Source organism: Penicillium cosmopolitanum (genome assembly GCF_028827165.1).
Source record: "Penicillium cosmopolitanum strain IBT 29677 chromosome Unknown utg000005l:1.0-4006212.0:1.0-4009387.0, whole genome shotgun sequence".
Classification (NCBI taxonomy): domain Eukaryota; kingdom Fungi; phylum Ascomycota; class Eurotiomycetes; order Eurotiales; family Aspergillaceae; genus Penicillium; species Penicillium cosmopolitanum.
In genome coordinates, this window is record NW_026622675.1 from 2222673 (window position 1) to 2240308 (window position 17636).

Consider the following 17636-nt stretch of genomic DNA (forward strand, 5'->3'; position numbering starts at 1 on the left):
TTTTAAATTATCTATAATAATTATATTAGTTCTTTTTTAAATTATCTTATTATTTTCTTAGAGCTTCTTAATTAATCTTTTTAGTTTTTTTAGAGATTTATCTATAAATAGATCTTTATTTATAGCTATAGTAAATACTATTTAAAAGAGTATAAATTAAGAGTAACTTAAAATCTTATAATATATTATATTATAGCCCTAACTTAGGAGAATTTTAGTTATATTATAGTTCTAACTTAGAAAAACTTCTTTATTATTCTTTAGATCTAAATAATTAGCTTTACTAGTTTATCTATAATTTTCTCTAGATTTTTCTAATCTATAGAGATAGTAGTATTATTTTAGATCTAATTTAATTCTAACTCTATATTACTAGATAAGCTATTAATAGTTAGAGAGAAAAATAATAATAGATTTCTATAGACTAATATAGTTATACTTATTAATCTCTACTTTTCTTTACTTTTCTTTCTAGATAGTCTTATATAGACATTACTATAACCTATTTTGGGTTGAACATACTGACCCAAAACCTAACCCACTGGGTTTTAGGTTATAGTAGCTAGAACCCAACCCAACCCAAAACCCAGTGGGTTATAAATAGGTAACCTATTTCAACCCATTTGGACCCATTTTGGCATAATTTTTACATAATTTTTTATAATTTTTATGTTGTGTATTCAAATACTAATATTATATCTTTTTATATCTTTTTTTCTAGAAGGATTTAGATCTTAATATTTTATATATAGCTTTATATAATACTAATTATTCTATATTTAAAATTTAGGATCTAAATATTAAGTATTAAAAAAGTTATTAAAAAAAGTAAGACTTTTTGTAAAGATATATATATAATCTAGTAGGGTCTACCACTATCTTTACTATAGAACTCTGTAATTTATTTTATTTTTTAATATACTTTTTTTAACCCTTATAACCTGTAATATATATATATTCAATATAAAATAATAATATTATTAAATAAAAAACCAAAAGTACCTATATATAAGGCCTAAAAACAGCTCTGATATATACAGTATTTGAAGGCTTAGTATATTTATCCTGTTTATACTAAAATAGGGACCTACTGGGTCCCTATATAGGTTTTAGGTTAAGGGCCTCAACCTAAAACCTATCAATAGGTTATAGAATTAGACCTAAAACCTATTTTGGGCTGGGTTGGGTTGGGTTAGGTCATGGTTGACATAGGTTCTGGCGATATCTAGCCTTATACTAATAGTAAATTACTATACTTTTATAAATAATTTAGCTATACTTCTCTTATAAATTAGCTCTAATATTTTTTCTATAGATAGAGCTTTCTTTTCTTTTAAAATATAAGATAATCTATCTATAGAATTTATCTTATCTAAGTAGTAATATACTATAAAATTAAAAAAGATAAGAAAGAAATACTAATATATTTATTTTCTATTAATCTTTAGTTAGTTTATAAAGAGCTTTATTATAATAATTAGTTAGAATCTTAATTTAGTACTAACTTTCTTTAAGATATTAATACTAATATTTAAAGAAATAAATAATTATAAAGAGTTTCTAATCTAATATTATATAATTTTACTCTATAGATAAGAATTTCTTTAATTAGAAAGCTATAGAATACTATATTCTCTAATTATCTAGTTATAAAAGGATTTCTATTATTCTAAAATCTAATATATTAGTCTTAAGTTAAATAGATCTTTCTAGATTAAAAGAATAAAGAAAAAATATAGTTAAAAAAATATAGAGAAGATCTTAAAATATCTTTAATTCTCTATTATTTAGTTTAATACTTTTTAGTTTTCTTCTATCCTTACTTTCTTTAAGAAATTCTATAAGTAGTAATATAATTAATAAGTATTTTTTAATAAATCTTTAATAGAAGTTATAGAATCTAAGAAAGATCTAAATATTTCTATAGAATATTAGTTATTTCTACTCTTAAATAGCTTAAACTTATTCTAGATCTATTAAAATACTATTTTAACTAATAATAAAGCTAAGGAATTTAACTTATAATTTATAGAAGCTATATTTTAATACTTTAATAAATAGTTAGATATCCTGTATACTCTTTAAATATTTTAGAGAAGATTAAGATATTATTAAGATATATAATATAGATAATATTAAGAAGACTATAGAGTATAGTATAGATATAGCTTTAAATTATTACTAATATATTAGTAAGACTAAAGAGTATAACTATATATTTAAAATATCTATATCTTATACAGAAAGCTATCTTCTATTCTTCTTTTTTTTAAATATAAATCTAATAGTATATATTCTATATATTTATTTTACTAAGAAATCTAGCTCTAGAAAAATAGTTAAAAATCTCTAAGATAAGAGATAGAGAGTATTAGTTTTTAATAGAGACTTTACTTAATTTTTAATAGTTAATATAGAGATATAGTTCTTTTTACTTTTTAGATATAAATAGAACAGATATATCTATAGGACTTTTAGAGGATTAGATTTAACTATTTACTAGATTTTTATTAAAATATTTCTATAACTCTATAAATTCTGCTTATAAGAAAAAATAGATTAAATTATATAGAGATAATATATTTTCTTTAAGATTAATTAAATAATTAGTTTCTTTCTATAGTAGTATAATCTTAGAGTTTTATATCTTAAATATATTCTAAAATACTAATAACTTAGAGAGAATTTAATCTTAGTTTATAGTTAATTCTTCTTTTTCTTCTAGAAAAAGCTAGATCTTTTAAGATATTTTAATAACTATAAAGGTATAAACTTAGTTTCTATATACTTTTATAACTTAGTAAGATTTTAACTATTTTATTATTTTCTTTTTATATTTAAACTACTCTTAAACAATAACCATTTGTGCTGGGACGGCCGAAACTGGCCCCCCTTTGACGCCGAAAATGGCGGTCTCGGCACCAGCCCTTCACACACGCACCCGTCTAGCCACCGCCACGCACTTTTCCCCCGTCCCCTGTAACGGTCGGCGTCACGCCGGCCCCCCTGGCATACCGTTCGCTCTTGCTCCCCTGCCCTCCCCTGCCCCCTGGTGCCTAGACACACGGGCTCTGCTGGATTCCATACGCTTCTGCTCACTTTCAGACTGGCAGTCTTCCCCCCACAACCAACCGCGGCGCTCCTCTGTCCTCTGCGGCGCCAAAAATGGCCACAATCGATTCTAGCTTTCGCTGGCCTTTAAAAGCGCCAACTGCTCTCGCCCTGGTCGCTGTCCTCGCTATCTTCCTTTGCTACACAGGTGACCACGCCATCCCTCACGTTTCTTACTTACAACGTTTATCCGCCTACCCAACGACCCGCCCTCGAAGTCCTAATCGATCGTCCTCGTCGTTCGACGCATACAGCCTCCCTATCGACTCACAGAACCGAGCCTGTCTTCGACGGGGTCTGGCTTAGAAATATCTGACAAGTCGATAGACAATGAAAGCAACACCTCCAGGACGTCTTTCCGGCCAGACTACGACAGCGAAGAATCAGATAACGGCCAATTCCGCGGCTCGACAGCTCACATATCACCAGAACCCCCTCTGCTTCCTAATCGCCCTGAGGAGTCTTCATATGGCCCTAGACCCTCGGTACGGGTACGTATCGGCCCCGATATGTTACCTGACTTCAGCGACGACCCCAACGATAATACGGATGAGGATATCGTAAATATTCCTCTGGATTACGGACGTTCTGACCGAACCGTAGTCCGTCGAGTTCGGATCGAGCAACGCTAGCATAAGTAAGCGGACGCTCTCAGACTTATATCTTGCTAGTTGCTAACATAACCAGGTACTGCAGAGTAAAGGCTAGAAGCTCTAGTACGAATTTAAAATAGAGCGATACAGAGGAGGCTCTTCGTTAAGTTACCTCTAATGATATCTATCGATTTCTTAACTACTGTATAAAACTCAAGTACGGTGTAGATGGCAGACACCTAAAAGGCACTACTAAAGCAAGCGCTCTGAAAGCAGAGTAGAAAGGTTTTTAAGGTTACTATTAGAGAATCACCTGCGTTAAGCTCAGCGCCGAGAACAGAGAAGAGATTAATACCGTCAGTTGTCCGTACCCGTTTAACGTAGGGAGCGCTAATAGAAATTCTAGGGGATTCGGAAATTAATCAATAAGTTTAACCTAGATGACTAAGAGCGAGGCAAAGAACCAGTCTACGTCTAAGACTTAACCGAGTTGAATAAGATAATTCTCTGAACATAGGAAAGGTAATTTAATTTCGGATACGAGCGTATCCAGATGTATCTTTTCAGCATAATTAGTATATTTACAGTAAATCGACTGAGTGCTCTGCTGTCCTTATAATTTAAGTATCTCTAGTTCTCTGTACAAAAGGATCCTTAGGGTAGCCCTCCTGTACTTCTGGCAGAGGTTAGGTTAGAGTATACGAAGTAATTCTTTAGGTCTGAAGCTATATAAGTACCTACTATTCCTTAATACTAAAGGGCCTGATGATTAATTTTTTCAAGTAATACTTTTCCGTTCCCCGAAATTATTGACAATCCGTTACTTATCTTTAGCCCTTACGTTTTTATCTTTAGTATACTTTTCTAGCTATAGGCTTTTGAATCCCCAGCCCTTTCCTCTATAGAAAAACTCCGAAGCCTATTTATTGAAGGCGGTCGCTAGCAGATACTACTCCCCTTGAAACCCGAGGTAGAGGAATATTATATCTTTTACAAAACTAAAGTAGTCAGCAGGTACCCGGTTCTTCTGTAGGATCAACCTATGCTCAGTAGCACTATATCTGCTTGGCTAAAGAATCTCGGGGAGATTTATAGCTGGCTTCAGTCGATGTTTACACACCGTATACGCTATAGAGGTAGAAAGATGTTGAACAATAGTAATACGGTTAGCGAAGCTCAGCAAAATTTGATTATGAAATATACAGATTCTCGTACATTCCTTAATCATTATCTTCCGCGACATGTTGACACGGATATGCAAAATGTAATAAACGGCCGACAATCTAATAAATCCCTTATGTGTGTAATTACCCGTATAAGTAGATGGATTGACACCAGACGGCCTCGACACCTGACTCCTAAGCAACAAGCGTCGATCCATAAATATCTAGAGTATGTCGAAGCAGTCCGGTAATTAGATAAGCAAACTAAAATCTGTACCTATAATCTAAATAAGCAGATATAACTGTGATGCGATAAACTCGTACGCAAAAAGCTTAACACCTTTGGCCGGCTAGAGAGGGCACTAAGACAGAAAGTTCGAAAGGAGTTCGACTGTAAACAGGCAAATATAGATATTAAGCGATAGCTCTCTAGAGCGGCTATCGATAACGAGGAAGCAAAAAACGTATTGCGAACAGACAGTATACTGCCAGAGCAGATAGATCTTCTCGAGAAGTTGTTAACCTAGCTAACTTCCTATTTATTAGAGGCAGAATAGCAGAGACGAAATACTGCAGTTGCTGCCATCTTGCAATATTGCTGTTATCTTAAAGGCGGGCCTTTGTATAGATAACGTAAACGGCCGGCTCTAAGCGATGAGCCCGATAAAGAGCAGGCAACAATAGATAATTAAACAACAAAGATAATCGTCCTTACTCCTGAAATATCGAAGGAAGAATTACTTCTGGAGAAGGCGGGAAACTATATTCGGAAGGCCAAAAGACCTCGACGATGTTTTCAGTGTTACGGCGATGCCTAGCTGCCCGTTTATCGTCGAACACAGAAATATAGCGAATACAAATCAACTTTACAATACTTTTGAGAGAAGCACTTGAAGGATCGGAGATGTCATATGTGTAGCAAGGACCTCCTATATAAAATGTATCTTCGCAGACACGCAGAAGACGTTCATCGCCTTGCTACCGAACGTAATTACTACGCAAAAGAGAAATCAGGATCGGACATCGATACGGACTGATGGGTTTATCTGTTCAGCTGAGGCGACGCGTTACGTTTAGGTGATATTAATACGGATAATTATAGCAGAGCCGATTATTGGGTGTCATTAAACACGCTCCACTGTATGGTTTAGCAAAGTATGAATATTCATCAGGCCGGTTCCTGTCGAAGTTAGATCAGGTGATCCTTCTCTCCGAAGGTGTAGACACCGTGGACAAGAGTATGCGACAAGGGACGAGGTCCAGCATCAACCAAACTCCGCTGTCAATCTTCATTAGTCTCTCTGCCCTTGCAAACAGACTCGCTATCTCCTGTCGCTTGACGAACCCGTACATGATACTATTCTCTCCGGAAGATCAGCACGAACAAAAGTACGCTCACTTACTAGAGCAGCAAGACTCCAAATTGGACAAGTTTCGCGGTTTGAAATCGCAAGCTTGCGGTTCTGAACGTCAAGACTGTTTAGGCAAGATCGACAGATTGCCCGGACGCCACTAAAGTATAGAAGGGAAAGATGTTACAATAATGGATCTCCTGAGCGATCGCGCAAATGTAGTAGTGAGCCTCCTGCGGCACCCTCTTGTTGAGGATGAGGGGCAGAAAGAACACTATCCGTGGGGGTTTGGTTCGCACAATTATACGAAGGACATCTTGACACCTCAAAAACAATTCCAGCGAGAAGCGACGCAAACAGAGGAGTTCGAAGAAAAACTAGAGAAAAGATTACGAGAAACCAAGCGACCCCCGAACCGTTAGGCGTTCCAAGGATTGCAAGTCCTTCATCAGTCGAAAGATCAAAGGATCTGCTCGGCCATCGCGGCACCGGTTCGCCTCCGAAATCTTGCGCGGTAATTGCTTTCGACTGTGGGTTGACAATGTTGAGCCGGAAAAAGTACTTGAGGTTTCTCAATTGCTTTCGTGAAGCAATATCTTGCCATTGAAGGAAGTAGACATCTGATAGCTTCGAGAGAGGTGGTTGGTATTAAACCAGAATTCTCAAGGTCAGCTTCTGCTCGGCCCTCCCAGGCGAACCCAAACTATGGATTGGGCTTCCATTACTTTCGGTTGACCCAAAAAATCGCTACCTTATCGAACGATTTCGGCACAGACGGAATTAGCCCATCTCTAAGCCTGCGGTATACGGTAGCCGAAATCAGGCACCCTGCTACCCCAGCACAGATGAGATCTACGCATATAAAACCACTTTCAACTCTTCATAAAGGAACATATGCAGCTTGAAGATCATCCAACCAAGGAAATGAAGAGGAGGGATGTGAAGGGATGTCACAAAATAAGTATTTCTGGCCGTGACAATCAAGACTGCTATTGAGCCGAATCAAAAATGTTCCACTACAAAATCCCATACCCGCGGATATCCAGCAGATTACGGAAAAAAATCGTATTCCCAATCAAACTTTACCAATCAATGCCATCCACCTTCTTTGCATCTCTTGGGAGGTTTGTGAGGTCGCATCATTCGGATCAATGAATAACCCACATGGAGTCGGTGTCCTCTTTCTGAAGTTGGCTTGCAACAGCCCTGCGGAATAAATTCGCCATTTATCCCATATGAAAGCTCCAAGACGTCTATAAGGTCGCAGGTCCCGCATACCACTCTCGCTGGGCTTGATACGCTCGAGCTGTCGACTTAACATTCGAAAGTACCGTAACTGCTCAGTCGACGAATATACCGATCGCAAAGAACGATTCCACGCAATTTCAACATCTGTACCTTCTGGCATTGGAGGCGGGCACCACACCGGATGTTTCATTCCCTTTTGAGGCAGCTCAAATGCAATGAGAATGGGCATTGATGTCTGCGGTGAAAGGAGCCAGCCGGCCGCGGGCGGTTCTTGCTGCTTTTGTCCTTGACCTTCGTAAGACACCTGTAGCCCTAAATCTGTCAACGCTGCTGCCACGGATAAAATTTCTTCGATGCGGAGATCAAGCACTCCAGAAGGAGCGATAAGACCATTTGACTCCACGTATGCGTCGCATTTCTCGTCCAAAGAGTAAGAATTTTCTTGGCTCTCTGGGCCATTGAAAGAAAGAGCGTTCCTTCGTGCGAGATTTCGAAGGTCAAAGTATTGACGCAAGTGCCATAAGGCCCAGTAAACTCGGTATTCTTCGATCCATGACGGTGCCATTGCAAAGTTCCTGACCCGACCGCAATTTGATAGTGACGCAGCCAAACGAATTTGAAAAGCAGTACAAAAGTTCTGCCTCATCGCGAATAAGCAAGCACAGGCCAGTCGCTGAATCTGTGCTGCTATTTGAATGAATTCTAGCAGCCCCGAGCTACCATTTTGCGGAAGAAGGTATCCGGTGACTGCCTGGCACGTTGAATGAGCATGGTCTGCAAGAATGCAGCCATGTTTTGATGGGATGTGCATTGATGCAACTTCGTCAACCATTTTTCGAATGTCAGGCATCATGGCAATCGAGTTTGATGCAACCAGGTCATCTAGCAAAACGACGCTGGGCTCAGATTGAAAAACGGTTTTGACTGTCTCTGAGGCCAAAAGAAGACTGTGTAAGCCGACAAAATCTGGAACATTCTGAATGATCACACGAATGAGTTCGGCAGGAATTCGTTTGAAAGGATCCATGATCGGCGAGAATGCTGCGCATAGCGTGGCGGAAACGGGTCGGAATTCTAAGCGTGGCAGAGGGCAAGGAGAAGAGCCATTTATTAGGAAAAAAATGATTTCGCAGTTGTAAGAGCATCTGTAATTATGGTATTGCTTTGTAATAGAGCAGATTACCTAATTCTCGTTTGGTTACATTACAGTACTGTATTGGCACGGGTTGCTGCTCTCTTGCAATAATATTGTACGTCAAACTCAGGTAGAGGGATTAGATACGGGGGCAATATAGAATAAAAAGTGTATCCAATCCTCAGGCTGCCCGTATGCGTCCTGTGCAAGAGTGCTGAATACCGTGACTTTGTTTGGGGCCCGGACTCCCAATTCTGGTTTGTGGTTGATGAGAAACCAAGCTACTCCCGCCCCGTTGGGAGTTCCAAGGATTGCAAGTCCTTCATCAGTCGAAAGATCAAAGGATCTGCCCGGCCATCGCGGCACCGGCTCGCCTCCGAAAGCTTGCGCGGCAATTGCTTTCGACTGTGTATTGATAACGTGCAACCGGAAAAAGTACTTGAGGTTTCTCAATTGCTTTCGTGAAGCAATATCTTGCCAACGGAGGAAGTAGACATCTGATAGTTTCGTTAGAGGTGGCTGACGTTCTTTGTCCGACTCCTCCCATGGGCTAGCATTGTTTTCGGCTGAGATGTAGCCACTTGTGGCGCTCATTGACCCAATGTAGTAGCCATAAGTAGCCTGAAAAGTATTGTGAAAAGTATTGTCAGCGTTCATCTGATTTTCTCTATGTTTAATAGCAAAAAAGACTTACGTCGTAATTCTTGCCATCTTCTGTCCATTCTCGATCTTGAACATAGTTCATGCCCATCAAGCCACGGTCCCCTAAGGTAGATGGCAAACTAAGGGAAGCCAACGCCTCAGAAATATCTGTTCCCGTCGTTGTGGAATCACCCTGTGACCCATAAGAATGTGACGACCAGTAAGGGTTCAGAGAATCCATGTCTGTCCATTGCGAGTGTAGATTCTGATTCACATCAAGCTGTTTCAGCCTGCACATCAGCCCCTTTCCAGTTTGAACGGCTTCCTCCCAGGTGGCAGCTTTGCGTTTCTCGAAGCGAGCGAGGGAAGATGAGTTGTGTGAATCGGAATACGTGACAGAGCTCAGCACAGAACGTTTGAATATCGAAACTTCGCGAAGCAAGATCAACCCGAACTAATATCTAATGCTCATTGGGACTTTCCATTCCAGTCTTCATTGTGAGGATGCTCAGATGCTCACAGAGATCAACGTACGGCGTAGCATACGAAGCAAAGGAAACAGTAGCTGTTCGACGAAAGTAATAGCTTGAGGAGAAGAAGGAGGAAGCTGAGATAGAACTAAGTACATGTAGGCGTGGATGCCTTAAGTGGATGCCATCTACGTCAGGCATCCGCGAATGGTAACAACCCCAGTTCGTTACATTCATCAAGTCTACTAGAAATTATTAGACTAGATAATTATAAAGGTGCACCGCCGAGATCAATCAACTAGTAAAATTACATTAGGCAAGTTGAACTCAAGGATCCCCTGGCCCATCTACAAGAGCCAATAAAATCAGCCATCAGTAGCATCACGTGGGGTTCCGGCAGGGAACCGCCGTCCGCTGTCCCTGGTCCCCTCTAGGCTATCTCAAGGCTGGTCTAGATACAGAATGAGTGGACTAGGAGAGGCTTAAAGCGGAGATACACCTCCTATGACACCCGGCATTTTGTGCTACATGTGCCCCCTGGGTGTCCTCGAGTATGTGTGTGGCTTTGATAAACGACATTCAAATACCAGATAGCTAAACAGACACGTGTCAATCGAGCAATTCCCCCGCCAGTTAGGCGACAGTACTTGCGTCACTCGTTCCAGCGGTGATGAATTTGATGGATCGGCGCGAAGACGGGCAGAAAAATGGTCTATCTAGCATGCAAACCACAGTTAGGCTACGGATTCGGATGAACCAACGAGTCTGGACAAACTACAGAGTAGGGGCGGCTCGACTCCCCCAAGTCTAGGGAAACCTTACTACTCCAAAGTGGAGCAAGGAGTGGCGTAGAGCCAATCATATTGAGCCGACCCTGATGTCAAGATGATTCTAGTCCAAAATTCAGTCGCCTATCAATATATATACTCAGTAGTAAATCTCGAATATCTTACTACACACCCACGGACATGTTGCAATATACCCTGCACTTATACATAGACCGTATCTTTGTTCCTACCCCGTTTAATGAGACTCCGCTTGTCGGCCTCAGAGCTGGTGCCATACAAAGAAAGCCTTCGCTATGCCTCCTGCCAATTCTTCAATCTCATTTCCAGGAGAGCACGATGCCTTACCGACCATAAGGTAGTCAAAAGAGGCTCAGGACGGACACCAACGTGATGCTAGCGGAGGCTGATTTCATTGACTCATCAGATGGGCAAGACGGGTGGGTACTACACGTCCTGGAGAAATATGATAAATTTTACCAAGTTTGCAGCAGCCTCAGTGATGCGACCGTGGTTGAAATGATACATCATATCTTCGACATTCATGCATCTGCTTGCTTACCATATATGATGTTGTCGACTACCACAAATTCGGTAACACGTCGCGAAAAACCCCGCACTTGCATACATAGAATCCACCGTATTTTCCCCTTTCACCTCTATACAGTCAATCTTACAATTTTCAATTTGCAATTTGCAAGATCTGCAAATTCAAAGTTGTAGTGCTGAGTTCATCGCCTAGGCTTTCAACGAAGTAAACATTTAGTTTTCGTCTCTTCACAACCTAGAGACACCAGCGATTTCCTAACTCACATCATCCAAAGGAAAAAGAGAATATTTCTCATAGCAAAGGCCCTGCTAGGGTCTTCACGTTGTTAACATGATGATACATATGTGGACGAAATCGTCGTCTTCATATTATGTACAATCATTTCTTTATCCATTTCAGTCTCAGCTGATACATGTATATGTCGTGTCAAAATATCGCACGCACTAGATAACACAAAGTACCTCTGTCAATATAAGAAAACGGCACGTTAAATAGCCAAGCTTAGACCTCATTCTCCATTCTTCGGTCTATAGAATATAACTTAAAATTCTTTTTTGCTCTCGTATTATTTTTCTCAGATTCAATATGGTAAACTGTGTTCCCTGCAATAAACAATTTCGCTCGTAACAAGCTTTAGAGGAGCATCTTCGGTTTGGGCATCGTTGCAGGGTTTGCAACAAATCCTTCCAATCCGCTCACTCAAAGCGTCAGCACATCAGAAGCGTAAAGAACCATTCCACAGAGAACCGTAGCCCTGTAGTCAAAGCTACATCGCCAAAGATGCAATTAAAAGACTGTCAGGAAGGAAATCACCAACCACCTGTACTGGCAATTAGAGCGATTAGGGATAATCTGTTTCTCCCTTATATTAGAGTACCTCGAACTGCGGTAACACCGGTCTTTAAAATAGCATGTCGCCTCCGTTTCATAAAACCTGACGTCGATATGCTACTGAGATACATCGATACCCAGTTAGACACTATGGTCATCTCAGCACTTATTGAAGCTGCCCTTCGTCTATTGCCGCCTAACAACTCTCCCAACGGTAGAGCTAAGGCAGAAGAAAGAATACGGCAAAAGAAAGAGCGGGTGCTCATTCAAGAAACGTCTTTTATCAACCAAATGAGAAATCTCGGCTACCAGTTTCAGACCGAGAGAGAGCAAAAGGAATTACGACTTAGTCTAACACCTGACATCCGATTTCATAAGCCGGTGTCAGTGAATGGACATTCCTGCCACTGGATAGAATACAAGAACTACTTCAGTTTCAAAGCGAATTCATTTATCACCTCAAAAAACAAGAAGCAATTAAGAAATATATGTCTGGGTTAGGACCGGGTACTGTTTAATACAAATTAGGATATAAAATTAAACACATAGCAATGATTGGGGTCGAGACATTCCGGGAGGCTGAATTTCTCAACAACCTAGAGCAAGAGTTAAGGCTACTAAATTAAGTGAACGAGCCATAAGAGAAGGTTTTGAATGTTTTATTAGGCGCATTTCGTATAGTGACATCAAGCCCTCTAAATAGCGTTACAGCCTAATAAAGCTGACTCGGTATCTAGATCATCTCTAGATATACCACTTGGCTGCTTAGTGGATAAGAAAAAACTCTAATGAATAACAAAAGTTCGAAGATTTGACTCATATTAGAGCAGGAATATATGGCACCAGGATGCCCAGGCGTATTTTCTCCGTCTTCCCAATTAATAGGGCTCGCCAGTCCTAATTTCAAGATTTAATATCATATTCGGCTACAAATGCTACACATAATGCTTTTCATCCAATAGTAAAAATATCTCAAGATCCTTATCGAATTCATTAGCCCTAGGTGCGGCTACGATTGTTGCATTACGCTTAGACGCACGGAGCCCTAGCCCGAGACACTCGAACGTGTGAATGCGTAGTTTCAGCCCCTCCCCCATGGATGCAGTTTACTCGATATTTTGCGCTTATGCGCTTTGAATGATGAAATCCAAGGCGATCGTATCGAAATGCGATATCTAATAGTGTTTTGTTTTTCAGTCACCCGAAATCACGATGATCTAACCAGCGCGGGCATCATGGCACAATACTTATTGGCGACGGCGGTTGTTGCTTCTCCAAAGTGGAGCAAGGAGTAGCGTGCGGCCAATCATGCCGGGCTACCTATAATGCCCAGCCTGCTGATCACCCTAACACGTAAGCAAACCACTACTTGTAAGTGTTCGTATTGCCACTATCGTAGGAGACCATTCAGTAGCAGACCGCACTGTTTATTACAGGTACCACAATGCGAACCTCTCTGTCTGTCTCGGTCCTGGACGGCCGAAATTCAGATAGAGAGACATCGTATGCCTGCAAGATGGCATCCTTCCTACATAAGAGTAAGTTAGTATTTTTCGGGCAGTTACTGTACCGTACTGTATGGTTTGAAAGTCATACCAATTCTAATAGAGCTCCCGGAAGGCGTCGTTTTCAGTCTATATCGGGACAGATGATAACGTAATACACACTGGCTGGTGTGTCAGCAGGGTATTCTCACTGTCGTGAAGTAGCACAGCGCTCTCATTTCTTTGCATTTTGTCACCCGTTCCTTATTAAACTCCACTGAATCATAGGCCCTCTAATTATAAGAACCGCGATACAGAGCTTAGGTCTTGATGTATTACCACTGTTCAATATCTTACTCCATACCGAGCCAGCTTTGTGCCTGTGGTCAACCAGGGGACTGCCAAAGGTACGGATTTCAACAGGACCTCCGGGTATAGCGATCTACCGCATTTTTTTTAAATAATAGATTTTTTTGCAATTTTTCATTTCAGGATTTCAAGTAGTTTCTGTCGTTCACCGCACTCTTGTTAAGGGCGCTTTAGTACTCCTCCGATGAAACAGGAACAAAGAGAAGGGTATGGTCAAAAAAGAGCCGGGCATTTTCTCCTGGGGTAATGATGCCTATCGACTTAAAAGCCCTCAAAGTATGATGTATCGCCAAAAGACCGCTCGCCAGGCTATATATGAATTAGCGATTACCGAACTAGGCAGATAGGCCCAATTCTATAGATGATCAGTATGGCGACCGGCCCGAAGTAGATCACACCGTCCGTTCTAGATGGAATTGAAGAAGTTCTAGAAGATGAGAGCATTGACATTGTCGACACGGAGTGTAAGACAGAGTCAGAGTATTCTCAAACAGAATCCGATGAAGCCTTTGTGGTACAGTAGTTTTCGAAATCAGTTATACCTCCACACTCTTGAGACTTCTGTCCCGGAAAATAGACCCGAAAGCGCTAGTCATTTTTAAGCTACCGCCTTTTATTCAGGCAGAGTCATAATGTACGTGCCCAGCTGTACTGTAACAATAGAATGAGTCATCGTCTTAATACCGTAACACCCCCTGCAAATCCCGCGACATGCTAGATCGCCGGCTCGTTCTCTCCATTGCCATCTGTCAGATCTCTCTCAGACCTATCTATGTTTTGGTTGGTGAGCTTTCCTTGACTTACAAACATAATTTTGAGAAACGACAATGATCACTTGTCCACGCTAAGTATCAAAAATGGAACAGCAGTACGTGGAATGGGACTATTTTTTCTATCCACTACCAGAGGATGGTGATGAGGACCCACCTACTTGGCGAGAGATCCGGACATTGCGAGATTTTGTGGAACGGTTTGGTCATGCCGATGAGATTCCAGCAGATTATGCTGCTCGGCGGTTGATGTCTCTCTGCGATGAAGATCAGCAGGTCGAAGAGCGTGGAGACTTTGCGAACAAGGGCGATCGAGTCTCCTGGTTTCTGTGGGACCTTGGAATGTTCATGCCGCGGTATCAACGCGCAGTTCTCAAAGTTGTGGAAGCAGTGCGAGCTCTTTCAGTACTGGAAAGAACAGAAGATCAAATTCTTTCCGGGCGTTTCGCAGACAGCTTGCTGGGGTGGAACAGACTCGATAAATTTGAGGAGATCTGGAATGATAGGTCCATTTGTGAGTAATTGCAGTCCTTTTTTCCTCTCAAACCAACTATATGATATCATATTGGCTTTTCACTTCACATGCATATCGATACTGTGCGTCCCTCACCATATCATTCAGATTTCTCAAACGTGAACAGATATGGCTCGTTCCCTTTCGAGGGCTTAGGTGGCTGCGTCATTACGAACGCCTTTCAGGCAAATCATCTTTCGATATATCCTCCCAGTTCGCCCAGGTCACCCGAGCTCTGCCGTGGATTTTACACGATTGTTTTTGCGCTGGAGCAAGATCCATGGAACCACACCCCGAGATTGCCCTATTCTCGTCATGACAAACGAAACGCTTATGGCCATATTCAGATGTTGAACGTGAGTTCGAGCAAAATCACAGATTCCTCCACATTACCGACTTAATTATAGACCGATCTTCGTTGTCTTTCTCCGTTTATTGAAATTTCGGGTTCTGTTTTATTCTACTTTCTGGATCGGAAAGATCTCACATCGCTGGAAGCACTCAAGTTACCGAATTCGAATCTGTGGAAAGGAGACTCTTTGTTCACGATGCAGAGGTGGCAGTTCTGGAAAGAAAGGCTGCTCTGGATAAGCAAGCAGGATGAGTTGATGAATTTAACGCGAGAGCTAGCCGCCAAGCTAGTGAGGTCTATGCAGAACATTGAAAAAAATAAAATTTAAGGAGTTCGGTTTCAGCTGTTCCAGTTATTCAAGCGCAAACCCTGAACATGTCCGGGTTAGGTCGGATTCGATATCAGCCCCGAAAGCGCAATCGAGGGAATACAAAGGTCAGTCCTGCCGCATGTTTCTTTTCAGGAGAAGTTAGTATAGTGCCGGGGCCAGTCGTGGCTTGACATGAGCCTATGATATTTCAAATACGTATGATGGTTTTGTAGATTTTTCCTGTAGAATTGATGAACAGGCGCCATCTCTCAATTCAGTGTCGAGTACGAGACCCCATGCAGCGTTGTCTGTAATGTACGGTAAATCTGTCTACAGAAGGCGTCTACACCCGAGGCTAATTTTAGTGCTACCCAACCAAATTCCTTCATTTGCGGATATATTATCCGGGAAAGGACTCGCATGTGTGGAGGTATAGCTGATTTCGAAAACTACTGTACCAGACGATGATACAGATTCTGCAAAGGGTGATGGGGAATACGAACCGCTTGACGTTGAGTTCTCTACCGACGACGAGAGTGATGTAAGCAAACCCGAAGATCTTGCACGAACTAGTTATCTCACAGTACGAAACCAGGACACGCCCGATCCCACTATTCTAGGACATTGTGAGGTATACCGGCGCAGAGGGCTCGTTAAACAATATAAGGTAAAGCTGTGGATTGACAGTGATCACTGGGACTTTTTACTTGAATTAGTTGGATCCTGTATTAAATAGATACGGTATAGTCCTGTAATATACTGTACAGCACTCTATATTCTAGTATTACGAAATCCTGTCGGGCAATGCTTTGGATACACTCAGACAGAAATACCTGTCCTATATAATAGTAGTAATGAACGCGTACTGTACTGTTATTTAAAATAAAAATTAATCTCGTGTACTGAATTAATTCGATGTTAAAAGTAGTACAAGATGAAACTTAGATTTTAGGAACTGGATTTTTATCACTGAATAAGTCTGGGGGGATATAGCCCGTCTTCTGGTTTTTGCTACATATGATCCTTTTACATATGTGACAATTACACATGTGTTGAAAATACACTTGTGTTACAGCTAAGAATAAACTTTTAGTAGGGAGGAATAAGACTTTCTCTTCACCGAAAACGCTATGCACTTAGAACAGCAAGCTGACTTAGATTACAGTATCCGCCCAGGAATAAGCCTCAAGGAGGGAAAGTCCAGGGTCTCCCACATAAGGGAAAGTAAGTTAAACAGATATTCTGGGCTGCTTTTTCAGGGGCTGAACAGCGAACTGGACTTATCCCACTTTTTGGGGATTCGAATTCGGAATGTGAATTACTTTATTATTGAGGATTTATATCGCCGAATCCTTCCTATTCTAATGCAGAATGAGAATGGGATATTCCAGTATAATAACGCTTCTAAAATCACCACATAAATTGCCCGAGATGCCCTAGCTGTGATAAGTATCTCTATCATCCTATTCAATTAATATTGCCATACTAGCTGGTTAGTAACGGCCAGTCCTAGTGTCGTAGATCATATCAGTCTGCACAACCTCCCCATGTTGAGGAACTCATTTGCTACCACTCTACCAGCGGTTACATTATTCGAGTTCTGCTCCAAACGATTGTCGCCGCTCTTAACAGTTCAATTTGCCAGGGAGATTTCCCCAGCATTACGCTCCTTGGTGGTAGGTATGCCGAAGAATTGAGCTCCAACTTGTTCTGGGGTGATATAGAGTTCAAAGTATGCGCGGTAGTATCCCTAAGACCAATGCAACGACCCGGATCATACTATATAGAGACCGGAGAGAATACCTATTCCGAAGGAAGTCCCGCGGGGTCCGATGGATTCGAACTAGCATACCGACAGATATGGCTCTTTGCGATGCGCTACTACCCGGACATACCCCAGAGCAGCAAGAAAGAACCTCAATATGTGGGCTCGCTGCAGAGCGAAGTAGATAAGTAT

At 40.9% G+C, this 17636-nt stretch overlaps 6 protein-coding genes across 6 annotated transcripts; 4 read left to right on the forward strand and 2 right to left on the reverse strand.

Moving 5' to 3' along the window:
• Nucleotides 1-3165: 3165 nt before the first annotated feature.
• N7509_003862 (uncharacterized protein) lies at nt 3166-3743 on the forward strand (the record flags this gene model as incomplete). Its single annotated transcript, XM_056628499.1, has 2 exons — nt 3166-3279; nt 3366-3743. 2 exons carry the CDS (start codon nt 3166-3168, stop codon nt 3741-3743), a joined length of 492 nt encoding a protein of 163 aa, XP_056491233.1.
• A 1003-nt stretch (nt 3744-4746) lies between these two features.
• Nucleotides 4747-5518, forward strand: N7509_003863 (uncharacterized protein; the record flags this gene model as incomplete). Its single annotated transcript, XM_056628500.1, has 3 exons — nt 4747-5114; nt 5301-5384; nt 5416-5518. 3 exons carry the CDS (start codon nt 4747-4749, stop codon nt 5516-5518), a joined length of 555 nt encoding a protein of 184 aa, XP_056491234.1.
• Nucleotides 5519-5657: 139 nt separating this feature from the next.
• On the forward strand, nt 5658-5904 carry N7509_003864 (uncharacterized protein; the record flags this gene model as incomplete). The annotated part of the gene is made up of 2 exons (XM_056628501.1): nt 5658-5691; nt 5750-5904. 2 exons carry the CDS (start codon nt 5658-5660, stop codon nt 5902-5904), a joined length of 189 nt encoding a protein of 62 aa, XP_056491235.1.
• A 1390-nt stretch (nt 5905-7294) lies between these two features.
• Nucleotides 7295-8494, reverse strand: N7509_003865 (uncharacterized protein; the record flags this gene model as incomplete). The annotated part of the gene is made up of 1 exon (XM_056628502.1): nt 7295-8494. The coding sequence occupies one exon, from the start codon at nt 8492-8494 to the stop codon at nt 7295-7297; it is 1200 nt and encodes a 399-aa protein (XP_056491236.1).
• Nucleotides 8495-8728: 234 nt separating this feature from the next.
• N7509_003866 (uncharacterized protein) lies at nt 8729-9485 on the reverse strand (the record flags this gene model as incomplete). Its single annotated transcript, XM_056628503.1, has 2 exons — nt 8729-9223; nt 9297-9485. 2 exons carry the CDS (start codon nt 9483-9485, stop codon nt 8729-8731), a joined length of 684 nt encoding a protein of 227 aa, XP_056491237.1.
• A 5105-nt stretch (nt 9486-14590) lies between these two features.
• Nucleotides 14591-15697, forward strand: N7509_003867 (uncharacterized protein; the record flags this gene model as incomplete). The annotated part of the gene is made up of 3 exons (XM_056628504.1): nt 14591-15017; nt 15126-15373; nt 15425-15697. The coding sequence occupies 3 exons, from the start codon at nt 14591-14593 to the stop codon at nt 15695-15697; spliced, it is 948 nt and encodes a 315-aa protein (XP_056491238.1).
• Nucleotides 15698-17636: the final 1939 nt, after the last annotated feature.